Here is a 21,546-nt window from a genome sequence, read left to right as displayed (position 1 = left end):
AACTCTGATGTAATTATGCTAAAGCGCAAAAACCACAATCTGGTTAAATACTTTTCAGAGAAATTCAACGTTCTGGGAATATTATTGGGTACCCTCATCTGCTCTCAGCCAATAGGAGCCATGTTGCTATGCCTTAGCGGTTTGCTGATTGGCTGATATGCTTGTCATTTAACCCGCACAGAAAGAGACCCACACACACTTAAATCAAGCCAAAGAGCGTCAACCCAAGATAGTTAACGTTTTGTTCAACCTTCTACATAAACAAACTTAATAAATCCTAAAATAAAAACCTTATGGGAAACATAGTACAGTGTATTATGTTGGATTACCAGACCTGGTTACTGCAACAAATACAAAAATAGTATGACATTAGGTAAAATATGGAAGACTGTTTGCCACTTATTTGCCGCTTCATAAATTATTCTAAAAATGCCAGGAATAAACTTAAAAAGGCTGGAATGCTATTTCACGGCAAAAGTTGAAATGACAAAAGTGTTTTCTTCTAATTTTGACAGTACCGTGAAATCGTTCAGATTAAACCAAACCACTTTTGTCACTGTAGAAATTATAAAAAGTCAATTGTTTGTGCTTCTTAGCAAATAAATTATTTATCAAAGATAAAACACAATCTGTTTACTTGCATTAAAGTGCATCTGTGAGATGCAGTATAGTTAAGTCTTTTAGGAACAGAGTTCTTGAATGACTGTAGTCAAAACAGGGAGGTTGCATAGATATAAAGTTTGAGTCTTTATATCAAACGAAAATTTGGCATTTCTTTGTACTATTTTTTTAATTATTGTGAAGTGTTATATATAAAAAGCATAAACTTTTCTTAGTGTCTTTATAGTTTACAACATTGAAGTTTCATCTAACTAATCTGTTTTCTGTTTTTATAGAAGAGGGTTCAGAGAAGCAAGACATTTGAATCTCTAGAAAAGAGAGAAATAAACACTTTTTTTGTGAATTTAATAACATATCTTCTGGTACTACAGTAATAATAATAATAACTGCATTTTACCATTTAATTTTGCCTGAAACTCAATGACTCAAAAAATTATTTTTTTTATGTTAAAACTACAAACGCGGAATCTGTGCGGAGTGAGCCATCTCGCTCCGGCTGTGCGTCTCGCCACTCTTTGTCCGTCTCTCGCTAAACTCTGCTGGGCACCGCTGCGCGTCAAAACATTGCGTCTCTGCAGGACTTGCCAGGGCCGGAGAGCGGAGGATATTTGCCCGGGGAAGGAATGCGAAAGAGCTTTTAGGATTGGCACCGCCAACAGGGAAACGAGGAAGTGCGACATTTTCTTCAGGCTACGCGGAGAGACGTGTTTTTTGCCCCCCTCAAAGGTATGTGTAAATTTCTCCCAGTGGTGGTGCATTTTTTTTGGTTGTTGTTGTTGCTGTTGCGCACTGTTTTCATATCTCTGAGGCTTACTCGGGGAGCGATTTCCTCCACTAAGGTGTCCTCTCTACTTCAGGCAACATTTGCTGCAACGTTTCAAGTTTCGCACATTGCATAAGTGTCATATCAGCTTTTTGCCGAAGGACTTTCCTCATAATGGAGGGGATGCTGACATATTCTCTATTCCTAGGATAACACTGTGTTTGTTTTTGTTGTTTTTTTTGTTTTTTTCTCCTAATGAAAACGCCTGCTGGCAGTCCTGCACGTATAGCGCCACCATCCTGGCAGTAAACGTCAGCGGGATCGATGCGGGTGATCAAAGAATCAGGTCACGTGACTGCTGACGGCAGTCACCTGTCAAAATCATTGCGGACTGTCCTCAGAGGCAGCAGTGTGTGTGTGTGTGTGTGTGTGTGTGTGTGTGTGTGTGTGTGTGTGTGTGTGTGTGTGTGTGTGTGTGTGTGTGTGTGTGTGTGTGTGTGTGTGTGTGTGTGTGTGTGTGAGGTGAGGCATCCCCGCCATCTGTGGAGGCTGTAGTTCTGCCCCAGATAAAGTGCGCCTGTGACCTGATTCACACCAGTAGTTACACGTTTATACTGTAAACCAACCAGGGGCGCGTCTCTGTGCGTCCACGCGTGTCCACGCGTGTCCATAAGACACATCCGGGAGGGGACATGTTTCATTTTTAACCCCTGTAATCACGGGTTGTTTGCTTCCCCCTATAATTCAAACATTTTACATTTATAAAAAAAAAAGGAAAAAAGCGAGGCAGACATGCGTTTTTCACAGGGAAGCCACAGTGTGAGTTTAAAAACAAGATTTTATTATTTTTTTCCCCAATGGAATGATTGTGTTATTAACAGGACTAAAACAAGTCTAATCCTTTCCCCTTGCAGAGCTTGATTTTCTAAATGCTTTATCTGTAGCGTACAACGTTGAAATACCTGATATCTATCTTATATTTCATTAGAAGTAAAATGCCTTTTATTTTATTATATTATATTATATTTCTTTTCTAAATTAAGACACACAATACACAAAAAAGAACACCCTCTTTCAGTTCGAAGGTTTTAAGTCCCAGTTTCCTGGGCTCAGAATTTATTTAAATCTAATCTTTTCTGTACAAAAACAACCCCCAGAAAAGATTGCATGCTGTCATTATATGCGAAGTTAAAGCCAACATCATTATTAATCACTAGATAAAAATCTTGATGTAGGCGTACTTCTCAGTGCTTCCAAACCTTGTATCAACATATTCACTAAAGGAGGTTGTGAAGCATCGTTGGATGTCAGACGGACTTATTATTAGATAGTGGTTGTCAGCAGTGCAGTTATTTTTATTTTTCATTTTTTACTTTGGCTCCCACTGGGTCTTGTAGCAAAGGCCACGTTGTATTTGGTGGCAAGGGTGGGTGACAAACCACCGCTTTCCTCCTCTGAATTCTGCCTGCAGGGAGACTTTTCTGCTCATTTTTCCAGCTGCAACCTGCGACAAACTATGCATTGCTGATGGAAAGTGTTATTTTTTTTCTTCCTTTGTGACATAGTAAAGAGCTGGAAAAGCACAAAGTCCAGTTTTACTGTTTAAAAAAAGTATGTAAAGATGTAAACTGCAGCATTTACTTCTCATAATGAGAAGCACTGCTGTATAAATAAATAAGTGAAGCCCATTTAGGTATAGTGAGATGTTTTTAAGAAGTTAAGCCCTGTGAAGTGGATTCACTCGGTCAGCAGCTTTCTACTCCTTGTGATCTACTTTAAATTGCAGAGCATGCAGGCAGATAGCCAGCGACCACGTCAGTGAGGGGTCGATATTGGGAGGGGGGTCGAAGATGAGCTGCAAGTCCTGAAAGGTGATCTCTTGCTTCTATGCACAGAGAAAAGTTGCACAAGTCTGCGTGTGATCTACCACTGGGCCACTCCCCAAAACGCTGCATAATTAAACAAACCCGAGTCATTTCGACAGGTTATGATCTGTTTTCTTCTGATCAGCCACCTCACAACAAAATGAGGCCTGAGGAGGAGTAGAAACGGGAGCATCCCTTCATCAGTGAGATTTGATGCGAGCTGGGAGCGGAGTCAGTGATGTCATGCTGCTGTTCGCCGCTGCCGTGGCTGTAACAGTGAACAGAAAGCAGGAAGAAAAGCACATCATGTGCACAAATCATGTCCGACCAGCGTAGGATGTGCGGCTCATGGAGGACTCAGCAGATTTATTTGCCCTCAGTCTTTTTTCTTCTGTTTGGGATCATTGTCAAAAAGCGGCATCTGCAGCATCAGTGCGTTACGTAACCTTTTTTTTTTTTTTTTTGTCGTTGTTGGTATGCAACGGCTCTTCTTTTTTTTTTTTTTTTTTTGGTTTGTGGGACTCGTGGCACGTAGCCCTTTTTTGTGATGACACTCAGAAATGACCAGAACGGACGGCTCGCTGACCTCGAACAACCTGCCGCATGAAAAGACAGAGAGGCAGCAGGGAAAAATAATGAATATGCAAACAGGCTGCAAGGGACAGAGACTGATGAAGTAAAGACAGAGGCAGGCAGGCTGAAAGTGATGCAAAACATTCAACAGACTGTGATTACTTATTTGGCTAACTTGATTTTTCACCCTGTCCGAGAGCTGCAAGTCATCTGATCGTTTATGCGATTTGTTTTCCTGTCAGAGTTCGTTTGTTTTTATGTTTTTTTTGTTCAGAGCAGCTCTTTGCGTCTGCGTCTTGCAGTGCATCAGCGTTGTCCCTCCAAACGAACAGCTTTACAAAACATTTTTTACCCGTTTCATCTCACCTAAGAGGTTTGGTTGTTCTCTGTTTTATGAAACTAATCGGATTCGTTTGAAAAGGTGAAAACAGCATTTTATTCAAGTTGAAACAGGTTGAAGGCTTGGTTTCTGTTCTGTGTGCCTCCATGCCTTCTTTATGGTTTTCTACTTAGTATTTGACATCCTTTATTTGTCATATTAAGATTTGAGAGATGAAAAACTGTGATCATCAGAGCCGGCCTCAGGTATAATCAAACTTTGCAACTGCTTAAGTTCTTGAGAGGGGTCAAATTCAGATGTGATATGTTTATTATCAGATGTATACATACTAAAGAAAAGAGTCATTTGAAAGCTAGGCTACGATCATACTGCAGATCCTAATGCTCAATTCAGATATATATATATTTTTGCTTAAATTGTAAAAACTTATTTTTTTGTGTAGTAGTCCCCAAAGGTAACCTGCATCCACAGATAACAGAAGAAGGCATCACACAGCAGCGCAATGTTTCCAGAAGTAATGACGGATGTAATTGTTACTAGAAATGTTCAATAAAGTTTAATAAAAAACAAAACTTAATCACAGATACCGGCGTTGCTGAGTAATGGGAGCCGACAATATCACGACCACGTCATAATAAGAAGAGGAAAACAGCTTAGCTATTAACAGCGGTCTTTTGTGGGGCTGTGACCGCTGCTGCTAGGTCTGTGTGGATGTGTAGTGGGAGCCAGGACAGTGACGTAAAAGACGGATGAAATGTGACATGACCGTTCAGACATATCAGATATTGAAACATAACACATAGGTATCCAATTTAGTATCACATATGTAAGGCTAGGTTCACACTGCAGGGAAATGCGAACTAAATCCGATCTTTTTCACGGCAGCGTGAAACAGCCCAATTCCGATCTTTTCACCCCGCAAAAAATCTGACTTGTGCCGCTTCCATATGTGATACTAATTCAGATACGTATCAGATATTTTTCTAAGCATTCGCAGGCTGAACGGTCATGTTGCATTTTATCCATCTTTCAAGTCACTCTCCTAGCTCAAACTACACATCCACACACAGCAGTAGCAGTTAGCGCTACATAAAACACCGTTGTTAATAGCTGTGCTGCCTTCTTCTTACCTTATTTAGTCTGGCTATGATGTGCTCTTAATATTGTCGGCTCCCATTGCGCAACAGCTTTCTAATAAAAATAAGGAGAGATGCCGGCTGGTATCTGTTTTTTGTTTTTTTCGAGTTTTTTTTTCGAACAAAAGTTTCAATAAAACTTTATTGAAAACTTGTAGAAACAACTACATTCACCATTACTTCCATAAACAGTGCGCTGCTGTGCGACGTCTCCTTCTGTTATCTGCGCATGTGGGTTGCTTTGCGGTCTTTAACGGTTCAGATATAAGAGTGATGGCGGTTGCATTAAAAAGAAAAAAAGGTTCAGCAAAAAATCAGAATTGAGCATCAAGACCTGTAGTGTGAGCGTACCTCAATTGATACAAATAGGATTTTTTTGGGGCAAAAAGATCGGAATTTGGTCGTTCACACTGGCATGAAAGACAAAAATGGGCCGCATATGGGAAAAAAGATCAGATTTGAGTCGCAATTACTTGCAGTAAGAACGTAGCATTAGTTAACAGACCCTTATTCTAATGCTAATTAAACAATTTCTGCTGTTTGGGTCTAAGCTGGGGTCAACCGCAGACTGCAGCTGGTCTTAAAAGAGTATCAGCGATCAGGCCTTTCTTAAATGGCTTTTCTTGACTAATTACGATTTCTATAATTACTATTTTGACAAATTCTGTGTGTATGTGATATACCACTGTGGACCAAATAAAAGCTAGGAGCTGCATGTCTATTGAGCAGCTGACTTCAGACTACCTGAGCATACAGCCCAACTAATCACCAGGCAGATATCAACTTATTATTCTAAAGAATAAGCTCCATAAAGAGCCAAAAGATATTTTGCGCGTGAATGGCTAGAGAACTACCTCTAAATATGTTTAACATTTTTGCTTGTGTCTCTGTGTGTGGAAATGACTACCCCTCCCCCACCTGTTGCTACCAGTCAGCTGACTGAAAGGTAACCTCTAGACTTCTTCTTTGTTTACAAGATACATAAAGAGATATTTCTAGTTGCAAAAAACACATTTGGAAAATGTTTAAGAATGCTATTTTACCTCTATGATGTATTATTTTTGCGCCAGTAGTAATTATTGCTTTTCTCTTTTGAATACATGAAAACATGCTCAGTGCCTTGTACAACTTCAGTTTAGCCCTGATAATAGTGTATATTAATATAAATTAAATTAAGTTTATCAAATGCAACTTGCGGTTGCAGCAGTTTAGCGGTGATTTCTGAACTTTTCAGTTTCTGACCCACTAAACAATAGAGGTGGGACCAAGTCATTACTTCCCAGGTCACAAACTAGTCTCAAGTCTTTGTGGTAAGGTCTCTAATCGAGCCACAAGTCAAGAGTAAGTCCTATGGTTTAAATTTCAAGTGATTAACAAGTCCTATTGAGCTGCTACTCATACAAAAGAATTAAAAAGTAAAAATGTTTAAATGTCACAAAGCATCTAAAAAAAATACTTTTTATTAATTTTTAATGTCTTGCTTTAAGGTTTTCAACCCTGCAATGGATTGTCAACTTGCTCAGGGAGTGCTTTACCTTTTGCTTGTTTGCAGCTCGGATAGAAGCTGGTTAAAAACGCAGTTTTTGACTTTAATGAGAGCATCAAGTCACTTTAAGTAAAGATGTTCAAGTCCAAGTCAAGTCTCAAGCCGTAAAATCAGTGACTGGAGTCAAGTCATCAAGTCGAAGTCTGCAGCTCTGCTAACAGGGGAAGCGGCTCATAACTTTCTTGCAGCAGAGCCGTTACCCTGATTTTGATTGATTGGGTTTACCCCTAAGTTAAAATGAACAAGGTGCGAGGAAAACACAGAAGCATCAAAACACAGCATTGCTTAAACATGTTTTTTATTTATTCATAGGTATGATTTTTAATCTCCTCCACCATCATCATCATTTTTCTTGTATAGTTTTTTTTATCCGAAGAGGATCTCGAGAACAGAGACTTGCTGATTCTTCAACCAAAGTTGAAAATGTTTAGATATTTTCTGAAAACGAAGAGCAAAGTTGCTGTGTTAACCCAAAGCTCTTGTACATGTTCATGCATTCCCTAAGTAAAATCAGTGATAAATTAACATCGAAATATATTTAAAGAATAGTATGTACCATTTAATCCATAGGACCATGTGATGAGGTGCCGTGTTTTACCCGAAGAGCATTTTAAAGTCTAAAGACGTCAGAGGAAGAACAGTTTTCGCTGACCAGGCTGGAAGACGTTAGAAAGCCATTCCTCTAAAAATAGGACTCCACCAATCTGCTGTCAGCCACAGCCAGTCTGTGAGTGGTGGAAAGTCAAAACCCTTGATACCCTCGAGAACGGTGGACCAACATCGATCGGTCTGAGATGCGGCGTGCTCTGTGAGCTCACCGAGGAATCTGGGGTAACAATGGAAAAGCGAAGGCCTTTTATGATTCTGCGTAACACTGAGCAACAACAAGCACAAAAAGAAACATTGCTTTATTTTCCTAAATTTTAAAAACAGGAAGCAGCAGTTTGGAGAAAGGACACATTTATCATGAAACTCGTACAGTGCGGTGGGAGTGTCACGGTTTGGGCTTGTTCCCCTTCCATTTAGATTCAAAGGAATTTAAGGGGCCATTTCAGACTTTTGCAGTTTGTTTAAAAACTTTTTCCCAGGTATGAAAAGAAGCCAAGTGTCGCGACACATCATGCTTCAAATTGTACCTGCGGAGGACGTTTCGTACCCTCTTTGACAACGAATCATTCAAAGTAAAGTATCTATGAATCTGCCTGCGTTGTTTGGAGATTCAGTGCCAGAACACCGTTGGCGACAGATCTGGGGTTGGTTTCTGGTTTTCTAGATTCCTATATGTTGATATCTTTAAGTGCTGCTTCTGAGTTATATTTCATAATCTCCCGTTCAAAATCTAAAACACTTAGACCGGTCAGACATGAAGTGTTTTAATCCGCAGGGATCGGAGATTCTTTAAAACAAGAGATTCATTATTTGTTCTGTTTGTTAAAACACAAAAAGGAGCATTTTCTTGTAGTTTTAGGCTCTCAGATTCCGTAAAACGGAGTTTTGGTTAGAGAAACCTTTAATCTAGTGAACAAAGACAGTTTTCTAGCACTAAGGGTGGGGCCCTGGGGAACCATTTGACCGAGAACCATCAATGATCCAGGGTCCTAAGGTGTCGGAAGAGCCATCCTTCTCAAATGGGGATCAAATTCACCCAGTGGAAACACGTTACGTAATAAATAAAAAAAAAACATACATTATTTGTAAGATTTGAGCGTTGTTATGAACATGTAACTCCAAAAACACCTATCAATTGATAATATGCAATGGAAGAAAGCCTCGTCTCTGGCCTTTTTAAGTTGCGTAAGCACTTGCTGTTACTTCATATGCATGCATTCAGAGAGACTATAATGTTTCATCCAAACCTGCTGACATACACCAACACTTGGCCATGGCTGTCAGGAAATTGTTGTTTTTTTCTGAAACACCAGCGTACTTCCACATATGCATGAGCCTCGGGAGGATATGTGATATGCAGCGCAATAATGCAGTAATGCTGGTAAATATTGCCCCACAAGGGAGCATTACACTATCATGATGCACTGGGGGGGGGGGGGGGGGGGGGTCAACATACTCACAGATACTGACTGTAACATAATTTCTCTGCTATAAGGAATCCATACAGTGTTTGGCAATGTATTCAGAAACCTTTTTTATCTTTCAACCTTTACTTAAATTGATAAGGATCCTCTTTGGCGACTATGGCAAGCCGTTTTAACATAAATTCGGTTTTACCGCCCTTACATTCGAGATATCTCAAATTGTTTTATGACTAGATGTTTTAGCAATTTAAGATATCTCTAATTGTATTTTGACTAGTCAAAATACCTATTCCAGATATCTCTAATTACATTCTGACTAGTCAAAATGACATCAGATTTTCCATTGAGTTGTATGGAAACGTCAATTCAAGATATCTCGAATGAATAACTGACTATCTGAAATACCCATTTCAGATATCTACAATTAAATTACGACTAGTCAAAATTACAGTTCAAGATATCTTAAATTTAGTTTTCACTAGTCATAATTCTAATTAAAGATATCTCAAATGCCACCATAATTCAAGATATCTTAAATGTATTTTTGGATAGGCGAAATGTAGTTTTGACTAGTAAAAACTAAATTTAAGATATCTTGAATTGTAATTTTGACTAGTCAAAATTCCTTTTAAGATATCTCTAAATGAATTAGAGATATCTTAAATTATTCAGCTTTTCCATTTAAGATATCTTAAATTGACATTCTGACTAGTCAAAATGACGTTACTGATATCTTGAATTACGAAACGGCTTGCCATATATCATCACACAGGAACCGGAGGCGTGCGCTTTTGTTTTCAGAGGAGCTAAAGGAGGGTGCTATAATGCCTTGTGCCGTCTAGCATGTCAAAATCAAGAGCTAGCTGGCTTTACCATGATTCCCAAGAGGCAGATGCTTTACCACAGTATAAAAACTGCATCTAGTTATTAACTGAACTGGCCCGGGCTGAAGAATATTCCTTATTTCCAGCTTGGACATGAGTCGATAGTAGCGCTTTCAGCTTCCTTAAGCCGTTTTTCAGTGCATTGTGTGCGTCGGCAGCAAGTAAATCCGAAATTATTTGCAAATTTCTTAAGCATTCTTCAAGTATACTATTTTCGCCCTCTCTGCATATCCCATACTGAAAAAGCTCTTTCTATATTGTGGCATTTTCTTACAATTATGTCGAAAACAGCCAGCGCCATTGAATGTTTAGGCAGCTTTGGGCAGTTTACAGCCAATAAGGGGCTTACACGCAATGTCTTATTTCAGATATCTTAAATTGTAATTCTGACTAGTCATAATTACGTTCGAGATATCTTAAATTACAACTACGGATGTGTGACGCTTTCAATGACGAATCCGGTGACGTAATTTGAGATATCTTGAAAGGAATTTTGACTAGTCAAAATGTAATTGAAGATATCTTGAATTATTATTTTTCCTTGTCAGAATGTAAATAAAGATATCTTAAATTACCATTCTGGATAGTCAAAATGTAGTTTTGTCTAGTCAAAATGCATTTTAAGATATCTGGAATGTAATTACGGATAGTCAGACGAAACCGAATTTATGTTAAAACGGCTTGCCATATAGCGACTGTAATTGTCTTCAAACTGAAAGTTGTGGGTTCAATTCCAGCTTCCTCCTGCCACGTGCTAATGTGACCCTGGGCAAGGCACTAACTGATGTGTGCCTTGATGCTCTAGTGGAAAGCGCTTCGAGTGGTCAGCAGGATTAGAAAATACCATAAAAATTCATTCTGTTTGCCATGTTCTGGATCAGCAACCTTTACAACCCAAAAGCAGCTGAATTTTCAAATCACAATCCCTTGTTTTTGTGACATCCATTATAAGATATTTGTTTATATTTTTAAAACAAAAAACGGAAAATTAGGTTTTCTTTTTAGATTTCATACACGTTTTTCAATGAGCCATTCAAAATGAAGTCACAAAAGTAGACAGGTTGTAACCTGTTTCCAAAAAAGTATATTCAGTCCACTTCTAGTCTCTTTCTTTGTGGATATGTTATGCATGTATGGTATGGAAACACCCTTATTTGGGTATCTTTATATTTCAAAACAATTCTCAGTTCTTTTGTATTTTAGGCCAAAGTTATTAAGAAATACAGTGGAGGGTCTCAAGACGCCTGTTCTAGACCAACACTGGCTAAATGTTCTTTATTCTTGTATTCACTGAATGATGTCTCCATCACATCACACCCACTCAGAGTCCCAAGGGAAAATCTCTGAAAATATTTGCATTGGTTTTAAAACAGTCTAACAAAGGGAGACATTTTTACATTTAACCCATTATATAACTTACTGTACGGGGACAGTGTGTTGGTTCTGATTGGCTGGAATCAACATTTTCATCAGATCTCAGATGCCTTTGTCCTGAAATGACTGAGAGGATAGAGCATGCTCCTGGTTAAACGTCAGTCTGTGTGTGTGTGTGTGTGTGGGGGGGGGGGGTCAGCTGTGACGACTGTAATGTGTCTTTGTGCCCTGATCCCACGCTGCTGGCACCAAGTCAGAGGAGAAGAAAACAAGGGCTCGTCTCAATGCTTTATTTATTTATCTGCAGCGGTCCTTCCCATCAGCCCCGAAGCCTTTATCAGCCTTCATCAGACTCTAAAAAAACAATCGTGCCGCAGTGCAGGCCCCCCCCCTCTCTTGTTTGTCCTGTGCTCACCGGAGGCCTCTGGCTCCCCAATCAGTATTTTATGAGCTTTTCCAGATGCTTCTGTAAACGCAGACAGGAGGGGAGAGGAGACGGGTGGTACAGCAGGCTGGAAAGGTGATCAGCTCATCAGCGTCAAGCTGCTAAGCTGAGAATTACACAGCACTGGAGAGAAACAACTCCATTTACTCAAAATAAAGTGATGCATGTGTTATTTTTTACTAAGGCTTTGCAGAAACTCCAGAAGCTAAGCCCAAGGGGGGGAAAAAAACAAGATTATATATGTGTGAGCGACAGGAGCTCTGTAGCCTCAGAGCCACAGATACCATCTGTGTGTATCCCTCTACTGTATTCTGGCGCTGCCTGAGTTTAAAGCTCGAGCTGCCAGCCGTACAGCCTCTCAAGTACGGGTCGTCTGAATCTACGCCTGACCCACGGGACGACTTCCCATGCCGGCTCACTAATCTGCTAAATCACCAGACCAGCAGCAAGTGTTTTAAAGGCTCGATCCCTTCGGGTATCGTGGAGGGAGCGGAGCATGATCCTTGCAGTCGTGCTAAGATAAGCAGATTATCCTCGCAGCCTCGCAGACTTTAGCACACAGTGTGAAGTCGGTCCGTTGCCTCGCCTCTGCGCAGTGAAAGATCGTGCTGTAGTTTAAAGTGCCAGCTTCGCACCAAGTGTGGCAACGATAGCTGATTTTCTGCTAATAATGGCAGGATATGTTGATATACTATCAATGTCCGAGGCGACTGAGAGATGATCCAAAGATAAATAAGAACTGTCACTTTGACTTTTAAATCTAATGTTTATCTGTAGCATAAAAGTCACAATTCAGATCCTTTGGGAACACTCATTTCTTTTCAGCCCCCCCTTCACTCTGTTACCCCTAAACCAGGGGTGTCAAACTCATTTCTATATGGGGCCACTTTGGCGTCATGAAGTCACTAAAAGGGCCGGTTGCACGTGTATAGACGATACTTTTCATTTCATAATTTCATTCCAGTTCACATAGAAGTATAAAAAATGCACAGTAACATAAAAGTAGCAACCCTAGGCCCAATTTATACAGTTTATCTGCAAAAAAAGTTCTTATTGGGGTGAGTTACACTTACAGGAGGCACAGTTTTAGCCACTTTATACACTTTAAAAGGATATATGCCTCTACTTTATGACATGAAGTGCCATTTTTTTGGCTCTTGAGGGCCGGATAATTTACCTTGACGGGCTGGATTCGGCCTGCGGGCCTTGAGTTTGACACCTGTGCCCTAAACAAAGCTGTTCTGAGAAGGCTTCAGAGGTTTTTCAGAGATCATTAGTGTTTCATCACCTCACAAGGGCTTCTGTTCAATCCATGATCTGAAACCGGCACAATGTATGGCTGTCCACCTAAGCTCACAGCAGCCAAGAGACTTACGGTAGCTGTGGAGGAGCAGCAGAGATCCACAGCTCAGGAGGGACAAGTGGTGCAATACACAGACCTGGACAGGTGTCCCGTTTGCCATCTCAGGATGCCATAAGCCAGATAGGAGACACAGTCAACAGGCCAAACAAAAATAAACTCACTGGCCTACGTGGGAAGTCACCATGCGCGGCTGAAAACTAACGCTGAACGTCCCCCTGAGGACATTGTGGTGGCAGCATCATGCTGTGGGCAGGCTTCTCTTCAGCAGGAACAGGGAAGATGGTTGCTCTCTGCCCCCCTGTGCAAGGCACTGCATACGATTTAAGAGAGCGCCGTCTACTCCACAGCCAGGTGTCCCCTCAGCCGCTCTTTTCTTCTCCTCGCCCACGTCCAGGTGTTTACCTCCCGACCCACCGCCCACCACGGCCCTCACCTGTGTGTTGCGGTGCTTCCCCTGTGAGCCGACCTGGGCCGGCAGTCCCTTCTTGCACCGCCCGCCAACACCGCCCATGGTCAGGATGACGCGCTCCAAGACGTTCCAGGCGTACCTGCCGAGCTGCCACCGGACGTACAGCTGCATCCACTGTCGAGCTCACCTGGCCAACCACGACGAGCTCATCTCCAAGGTAAGCAAGGGAGGGGGCAGCCCTGGCGCTCGCTTCCTGCGGTTCGTCTGGCAAAGCTACGAGTCACTGCACCGTGTTTTCAGAAGGAGAGAGCTGCCGGAGTTCAGAGCTCATAAAGATGTTGTCATTTCAGGCAAATTTCAGAGATATATGATGTATTAGAACAATAAACAGCAGGGTTCTCCACCTGTGAGCCTGTGTTACCCACTACAGCCACGCTGCAGCACATGGACGGATCACGTTACGAACTGGAGAGTGATTATGGCTGCACTTTTTTTTTTTTTTTTTTTCATAAATCGACAACAAAGGCGCGCTCACCTGTGTTCAGACGCTTGTCGCTGAGCTGCACTAAACATTTTAACGAGCCTCTCCAACCGCAGCTTTGGTCCGTAAACATAGGAGAAGAATCTGCTAAGGCCTCGGGTTTTATCTAAACACTGCAAAAACGGATGTAAAAATAAGTAAAATGTTCTTAAAATGTGTGTATTTATCCTTGATTTGAGCAGGTAAATAAGACTATTTGCCAATGGAATGAGTGTTTTGACCCCTAAAATAAGATAATTAGACATCCTGCACTTGAAATAAGATGATGAAGATGAATTGTTCCTATTTTAAGTGCAAACATCTTATTCCATTGGCAAATCATCTTATTTACCTGCTCAAATCAAGGACAAATACATTCATTTTAAAGAATATTTTACTTATTTCTAGTTCCGTTTTTGCAGTGAAGTTTTTCTGCAAATGTTACAACCCTTAAACCTTTATTTAAGTTAAATTTTTATGCTGTTTTTTTTCCCCCTTTTTATTTAAGAACCGGTTTGTCTCATCTTGTCAACTATCTTCTCTGCAGTCGTTCCAGGGCAGCCAGGGCAGAGCTTACCTGTTCAACTCAGTGTGAGTACCCATCTAAAAAGAATCGCCTTTCATTCATTTTGGGGAAAAAAAAAAAGAAGAAAAAAGCATTTATTGGGAAGCTCTTGCTGGGGTTAAAACAGACGAGTGATCTGCTTTGCTTTGGTTGACAATACATAAACTTCCTCATTAGATGATTGTGGATCATGATCACAGCTCCGTTTTCAGGCGGAGGCCGTGTTCTTTAACCACTTTGTTTCCGCTCTGCCTCTCAGGGTGAACGTTGGGTGCGGCCCTGCGGAGGAGAGGGTTCTGCTGACAGGCCTGCATGCGGTGGCGGATATCTACTGCGAGAACTGCAAGACCACTCTGGGCTGGAAATACGTGAGTGTCCTTGGCTGACGTCAAGTCTAAGTTTAGAGGAGGGTAAACCGGGGGAAGGTTTTCTTATAGCATAACCTGATTTTATTTGGACCCCAAATATTTTTGGACTGCCCTTCCTCTGAGGGTCAACGCTGTAGCTCAGCTGCAAACTGACAGATGGAGGTCAGATGTGTCTTCTAGGTGCCCTTTGATTATTGTCGCATATTTTTCCTGGATTCAGGTTGGTACTGTAAGGGGAGTTTCATTTCTTTTATCACCAGAGACTAATGGTTCACACAGCGTGTTCTGCACTGCAAAAAGGGAACTAAAAGAAAGTTAAATTATCTTAAAATTTGTATATGTTTCCTTGATTTGAGCAGCTAAATAAGATTTTTTTTGCCAATGGAATGATAATTTCTAGCCCTAAAAAAAGATAATTAGACATCCTGCACTTGAAATAAGATGATGGGGATGAATTGTTCTTATTTTAAGTGGAAAAATCTTATTCCATTGGCAAATGTCTGATTTACCACCTCAAATGTATTAAAAATACACAAATTTCAGGAGGATTTTACCTACTTTTAGTTCCCTTTTTGCAGTGTGTTTTTTTTGTCTTGGTTTAGATTCTGCATTCAAGACAAACTGGTCTTGACAAATAGATCTTCAGGTCTTTCCCAGTTTCTCTTTTGACCTTACTCCCTCGTTTTCGGTCCACTTCCTCACAACTCCAGATTGTTTATTTATTCATTTATTCGGTGGGCAATCCTTTGTAGAACCACCTTTCCACTGTAATTGCAGCTGTAAAACATTTTGGGTACGTTTCAAGCACCTTTGCACATCAAGAAACTGAAATATCTGTTTATGCAAAAAGAAAAAGCTCAAACATCATCAGATTGGCTGGTTATGAATATTGATTTTCAAGTCCTGCCACAGATTCTGAAATGGGTTTAGGTCTAAGCTTTGCCCATCAACACACTTTGATTTAAACTCCTTCACTGGAGCTCTAGCCGTACGTTGAGGGCTGCTGTCCTGCTGAAAGGTGAATCTCGCCCCAGCCTTCCCGCAGCATGGAGCTGCCACCACCAGACTTCACCTTGGAGACTGTTTGTTCAGGGTGACGTGTAACTTGTCCACACGTAATGCTTTTAATGTAGACTAAAAGGTTCAATTTAGTCTCTTGTGACCAGAACACCTTCATCGGGGGTCTTCAGCCCGGGACCTTCCAGGACCGCTGTCCTGCATGTTTTCGAGGTGTCTCTGAATCAAATGATTGCACGACCTCCTCAGCAGCCATTGAGAGCTGCAGAGGCCTTTTAATCACACATTTATGTAGGTAGGTATGTGGAGGCAGGGAAAAACCTAAAACACGCAGGGCAGTGGGTCCTGAGGACCGGGGTTTAAGACTCCTGCCCTGCATTTTTTGTAACCGATACAAGACTCCATATAAAGGTCAATTAGGCCTTTATATGGGAAATCAGAGCTTAAGAGGAGTGGGTTCTAGGACCTCGGCCCACAGCCCTCTAGTCCTTAGGGTTTTTGAAAGGACTCATTCTTCAAATCCCTTAGTTAATCTCCTCACCACTCCTCTTGCTGCTCCCCTGAACCCACCAACACCTCTCACCTGCCTGTCCGCCCTCCAACGCCTCACCGCAAGCACCATCTTCATCTGGAAACCAACAAACGATGATTCCTAACCTACCCTCCTGGATCTTCACCACATCCACAAACAGTACGAATCGGTTCTCTCCTCTTCATCATCAGTTCCAGAGCATTTCAAGTGATAGAGTCCACTTTCCTCAGTTGCAGCACATACCGAGGATTCATGCTTCCTGAGTCAGGCACAAGGACAGGGGAGAAAACGTGTGACGAAGCATCCAAAGTCCAAAGAAAAACTGTAAAAGATCACTAAATGAGCGCTCTGAAAGATTCCACCGACAGAAAATTTGGCTTCAGAGAAGCAAAGCAGCAAAACTGAGAGACTGTTTAAAACTTTAAACAATTTTCAAACAGGGATATCGGCTGAAATTAAAGTTAGCATCAGCTAAAGTCCAGATATTAAGTTTATTGAACAGGTTTTTTTTTATTATTATATAATCTTTGGGGTATAATTGCTCAGAAAAACAAGAGCAGCTATCAGTTCAGGGAGTCTTCTAACGATGCAATGATAAACAAACACAAACACAGCTACTTCTCTCAATAATCAGCAAAACCAATCAAGAAAGACCAGTTTAGATTAAAATAGGCCCATTAGTAATTAGGTACAAACAACATGGAAATGAATTCAGTTTTAGTGCGGCCTGATAAAACAATACAACGCAACAGCCGAACAAAAATGACATAAAATCAAATTATAAACTGACTACGTAGTGTTGCGGCTGAACTCTGTCGTGTGTATTCAGGGTAAAGCTTGTGTTAAGCTGACATGTTAAAGCATGTATTCCCTGAGTGCAGGAGTTATTTAGGTCTCGTGTATGTGAGCTGAACCGGATTCACTAATGTTAGCCTTTTTCATATATCAGCAGAGCTAAATATGTGCAGCTGTCATCAGCGAACCTTTTTAACATGCGAGGGGAGAGTTTAGACTATAGTGGCCCTTTCCTTACAGGGTTAAAACACACAGTGTCCTTGTTGTTCGACCCCTTGAGAAGGCTCCTTTGATCACATCCTAACCACCCACAGCTACAAGTCTGAACTCAATTCAACTTTCTTATGGCCTAAGAATAAATATTTTCCTTATGAGTGCGTTAAACACCGGGTGAACCGACATTAAAAGCAGCTTCTCTTCTCAAAGCTTTCTATTCCTGTCAGAACCCGCCAAAGTCCCGCGGTCTAAATGTAGGGCTGCGACAGTTCAGGGAGGCTGTGAGGGTTGATCCGCTGCACCCCTGCAGGGAGAAATCCGAGAGCACATCTCTGCAGCTCAAAAGCTAAACCAGTCAAAGACAGAAAAAGGAACGTGTGCACAGTATTTGCATCCACCTCCTCTGGTATACGAATGTTGGACACTTAAAACTACACGGATGATACTCAGCTCTATATTACGATGTCACCAGGTGACTCTGAACCCATCCATGCACTGAACGGATGCTTAGAACAAATCTATGCATGGATTTGCCAAAACTTTCTCCAGCTGAACAGAAACAAAACTGAAGTTATTATCTTTGGACCTAAAGAGGAACAAACTAGAGTCAGAACACAGCTTCAGTTATTACAACTACAAACTAGTGATCAGGCCCGAAATCTGGGTATAGTGATGGACTCAGACCTGAACCTTCCAGCCTTCGATCGCCTAAAGAACATTTCCAGGATTAAAGGACTGATGTCCCAAAGAGATCTAGAGAAACTTGTCCATGTGTTTATCTTTAGCCGCATTGATTACTGCAATGGTGTTTTCATAGATCTACCCAAAAAATCAATCAGACAACTGCAGCTGCGGCTCATGTTCTCCCTAAAATCAAGGAGATGGAGCACATCAACCCCGTTCTAAAGTCTCTACACTGGCTCCCTGTAGCTCAGAGAATAGAATTTAAAATACTTCTGTTAGTTAATAAATCACTGAATGGCTTAGCATCAAAATACATTAAAGACCTGTTGTTGCTGCATCAATCCTCCAGAACCACTCAGATCTTCTGGCTCCAGCCTACTCTGCATACCCAGAACCAGAACCAGACATGGAGAAGCAGCATTTAGTTCCTATGCTCCACAAATTGGGAACAAACTTCCTGAAAACTGCAAATCAAACAAAACACTGAGATTATTTAAATCAAGACTGAAAACCCTCCTGTTTAGAGTTGCTTTTGACCCATAATAACACGAACGTTGACCAACATATTTGATGTGTATTGATGTTTTCACCTGATACAATTTAATGTTTGTTACTGGTCTCACAACCAGTGACCGTTTCAATGTGTTTATGATGTTTTTATGATGTAAAGCACTTTGAAACCACTTGCTGCAGAAATGTGCTATACAAATAAACTTGACTTGACTAAACTTGACTTATAGTGAATAGCGGATGGTTTTTGGGTCTGTTAATGGACACTCACTGCATTCCACTTACCTCAGAAGTCAGAACTAAGACAATGGGTCAAAGCTGATTAATGTGTTAGAATGGCCCAGTCAAAGACCACAACTAAACTTAGTTGCAATACCTGAAACTTGCTGCTCACACTTTCCATCCAATCTGTGCGAGCTCGAGCTATTTTAAAAACGAGTTTTAGCTAAATTGTCAAGTCTGGAGCTGGTGACAGACAGAATGCAAAATATCTAAAGCTTCAATTGTAGCATAATGAGGTTATACAAAGCATTGATTCACAGGGGTGGGGGGGGGGAGAGAGAAAATGTTAAAACATTATTTTCTTTTTCAGCTCACAGTTACCATCTTCACTACTTTGTTTTGGTCTGAATATTTCTGCAGGGCTCTAGATTTCTAGAGGAATTTTGAGCTACACTCCCGGGAGAAATGCATGTTTCAGCCTGCAGACGCCACAGCAGCCTTTGCAGTGGTGATTTTCAAACCTGCGGGGCCTTTGGTTTTGGCAGATTATTCGCAGTTAAAATAAATAAAAAAACCAGCCTACTGTCAACGTGATGCATGGTGATCCTCCTCTGTCAGAGTGTTGTAATAGTGAGTCTTCAGCGTTAAGTGTATATAGTTTTTATGTAAGCATCTGTCACACAGCTGAAAGCCCAGAGACAGTCAAGTTTTATTTTTTTTAATTACAGCTTAAATAGGAAGTTTTCATGCTGTTTCAGTCCCGACTGACGTGATTCTTTCCTCTAAACGAGACGCCCCGTCTCCTTTCTTCTGCCGCTCCCCACAGGAACACGCTTTCGAGAGCAGCCAGAAGTATAAAGAGGGCAAGTTCATCATCGAGCTGGCCCACATGATCAAGGACAACGGCTGGGATTGAGGGGCAAGCATGCCGAGTGACGACCACATCGTAGGGGAGTAAGCCAGGCCCTGGATGGGAAAGGGGGGTCAGGGGGTGGTGGGGGGGTGATTGTGTGCGGTGGGTGAGTGTGTGACTTTGGTTTGGCTGATTTACCATTAACCTCTGTAAGTTACTGCCCATCCCTCGCTAACGACACACCTCTTGATGTACACACACGCGCGCCACACACCGAGGTCCCAGACATCCCAGCTTGTACCCAGCTAGCTGGACTAGGGGACTGATATTACAGCTCACGAGGCAAGATATCACGTTTTGGTTTTAGTTTTATAAAACGTTCCCTCTGCTGTGTCTAAAGATGGCGGCGGCGGCTGCAAGGTGTCCAGCGGGCTCGGGCCGGCAGCTTACTGCAGTCTAGGTTGAAGAGCTGATCACTGGGTGCCCGACATGACAAGGCGGGACGCGGGAACTAAGATGATTGTAGCGAGTGCAGCTGATTGGGGCCGTGCCACCCGGGGGTCCTGATCAGGTCCGGCTCTGAGGGGTCCAAACACATGGGCTGTAAGAGGATTCTCACCGGGCACGGTGGCAGATCTGAATCCAGTTAAACGGCCGCTTTCGAAGGCCTCTGACACGGATCCCTTCACCGCCGTGCCAGTGATGCAGGGCGGGGCGAGGAGGTAAAAAGATTGAGAGCTCGGTCTGAAAGCTCCCAGGAACGTTCCCTCACAGCAGCGAAAGCATTTCTCTGGCTTTCAAAAACCCCTAAGCGAGTTAAAGAGAACCGCTGATCCTCCCACGTACGACGTCTCGGGTCTGCGGTTGCATTGCCGTAGAGAAAGACGTAGCGAGAGATCGTCTCAAGACGGCAAATTTGGTCCGGGTTCCTAAACGTTTGTGAACACTGTGAGCATCTCTCTGCCGTTATTGGGGCAAAGGCGATGAATTTCTGCAAGGGTTTTTTTTTTTGAGCAGAGCGGCTCTAGTGATCTGTTACAAACATGCCCCCCTCTGCCACCGTGCAAACAACGATTAACTTTAAATCAAAAGTATTGACTTTTTTAATGACACGGCACGTGACCACAAAGGCATGTACTGTAGAGCCGATTCTTTCTGTCTGGGATCAGTGATGTGAAACTGCTGTTCCTCTGATCTTTGGTAGCTGTCCTTTAAAGAAACAACAACAACAACACGACGACGCAACGTACTGGAGCCACTTAAACAGCGACGCTCAAAAGACTACACATGCCTCTTTAAATGCCTGATGGGGGAATATATATCTATCAAAATATTTTTCACGTTTCTTGTGAAATATGTATGTAACAATTCAACTGGAAAACAAGCTGAATAGTTAATCTACTCACCCGGTACGTACATGAAGCTTAAAATTTATTGAAGCATCATCTGATTCAGTTTTAGCATTTAGTCCTCTTTGGTAGGAGTCTATGAGCATCCCACATCTTGACTTGGTATACATCTGTCCACTTTACCTAAATCTATCTGGTTTTGTACTTTCATGACATCTCGTGCCCGCAGCCCTCTTTAGCTGAGCCCACAGATTTAGTTCTGGCCATTTCCATACTTACATTTTCCTCTCACGAGGTCGTTCTTGTGTTGACCTGGGTGCATGCTTAGACTCACTGTGATGGAGAAAAATAAGACCCCTCTTTATCTTCATGTTGCTGGCAGAGACATGAAGGATTTGGGTCAGAACGTGAAACATTTCTGACCTGCTCCAAACCTAATACAGCTTGACAAAGAACACCTAGAAGGTTTTAGAAATATGAGTTCTTTAAACCATATTTCTAAATTTCCATCTAGTTTTTTTTCATGAGTTTTGGAGAATGTCCAGTGTCGTTACTGTATTCAC

The 21,546-nt window shown here is 41.7% G+C and overlaps 1 protein-coding gene across 2 annotated transcripts; it reads left to right on the top strand.

Annotated features, from left to right (window-relative positions):
- Positions 1 to 1,159: 1,159 nt before the first annotated feature.
- ypel2b (yippee-like 2b) lies at positions 1,160 to 21,032 on the top strand. Of its 2 annotated transcripts, none has more exons than XM_036149936.1 (5): positions 1,160 to 1,347; positions 13,338 to 13,569; positions 14,381 to 14,463; positions 14,697 to 14,805; positions 19,608 to 21,032. In XM_036149936.1, the coding sequence occupies exons 2-5, from the start codon at positions 13,453 to 13,455 to the stop codon at positions 19,695 to 19,697; spliced, it is 399 nt and encodes a 132-aa protein (XP_036005829.1). In that variant the 5' UTR covers positions 1,160 to 1,347; positions 13,338 to 13,452; the 3' UTR covers positions 19,698 to 21,032. The 2 variants fall into 2 exon arrangements, with proteins under 2 accessions (XP_036005829.1, XP_012714756.2); XM_012859302.3 differs by having other exon boundaries at positions 1,162 to 1,347; positions 14,420 to 14,463.
- The last annotated feature ends 514 nt before the right edge of the window (positions 21,033 to 21,546 follow it).

Source organism: Fundulus heteroclitus, chromosome 18, assembly GCF_011125445.2.
Source record: "Fundulus heteroclitus isolate FHET01 chromosome 18, MU-UCD_Fhet_4.1, whole genome shotgun sequence".
Lineage (NCBI taxonomy): Eukaryota > Metazoa > Chordata > Actinopteri > Cyprinodontiformes > Fundulidae > Fundulus > Fundulus heteroclitus.
This window is presented reverse-complemented; position numbering and strand designations above follow the sequence as displayed.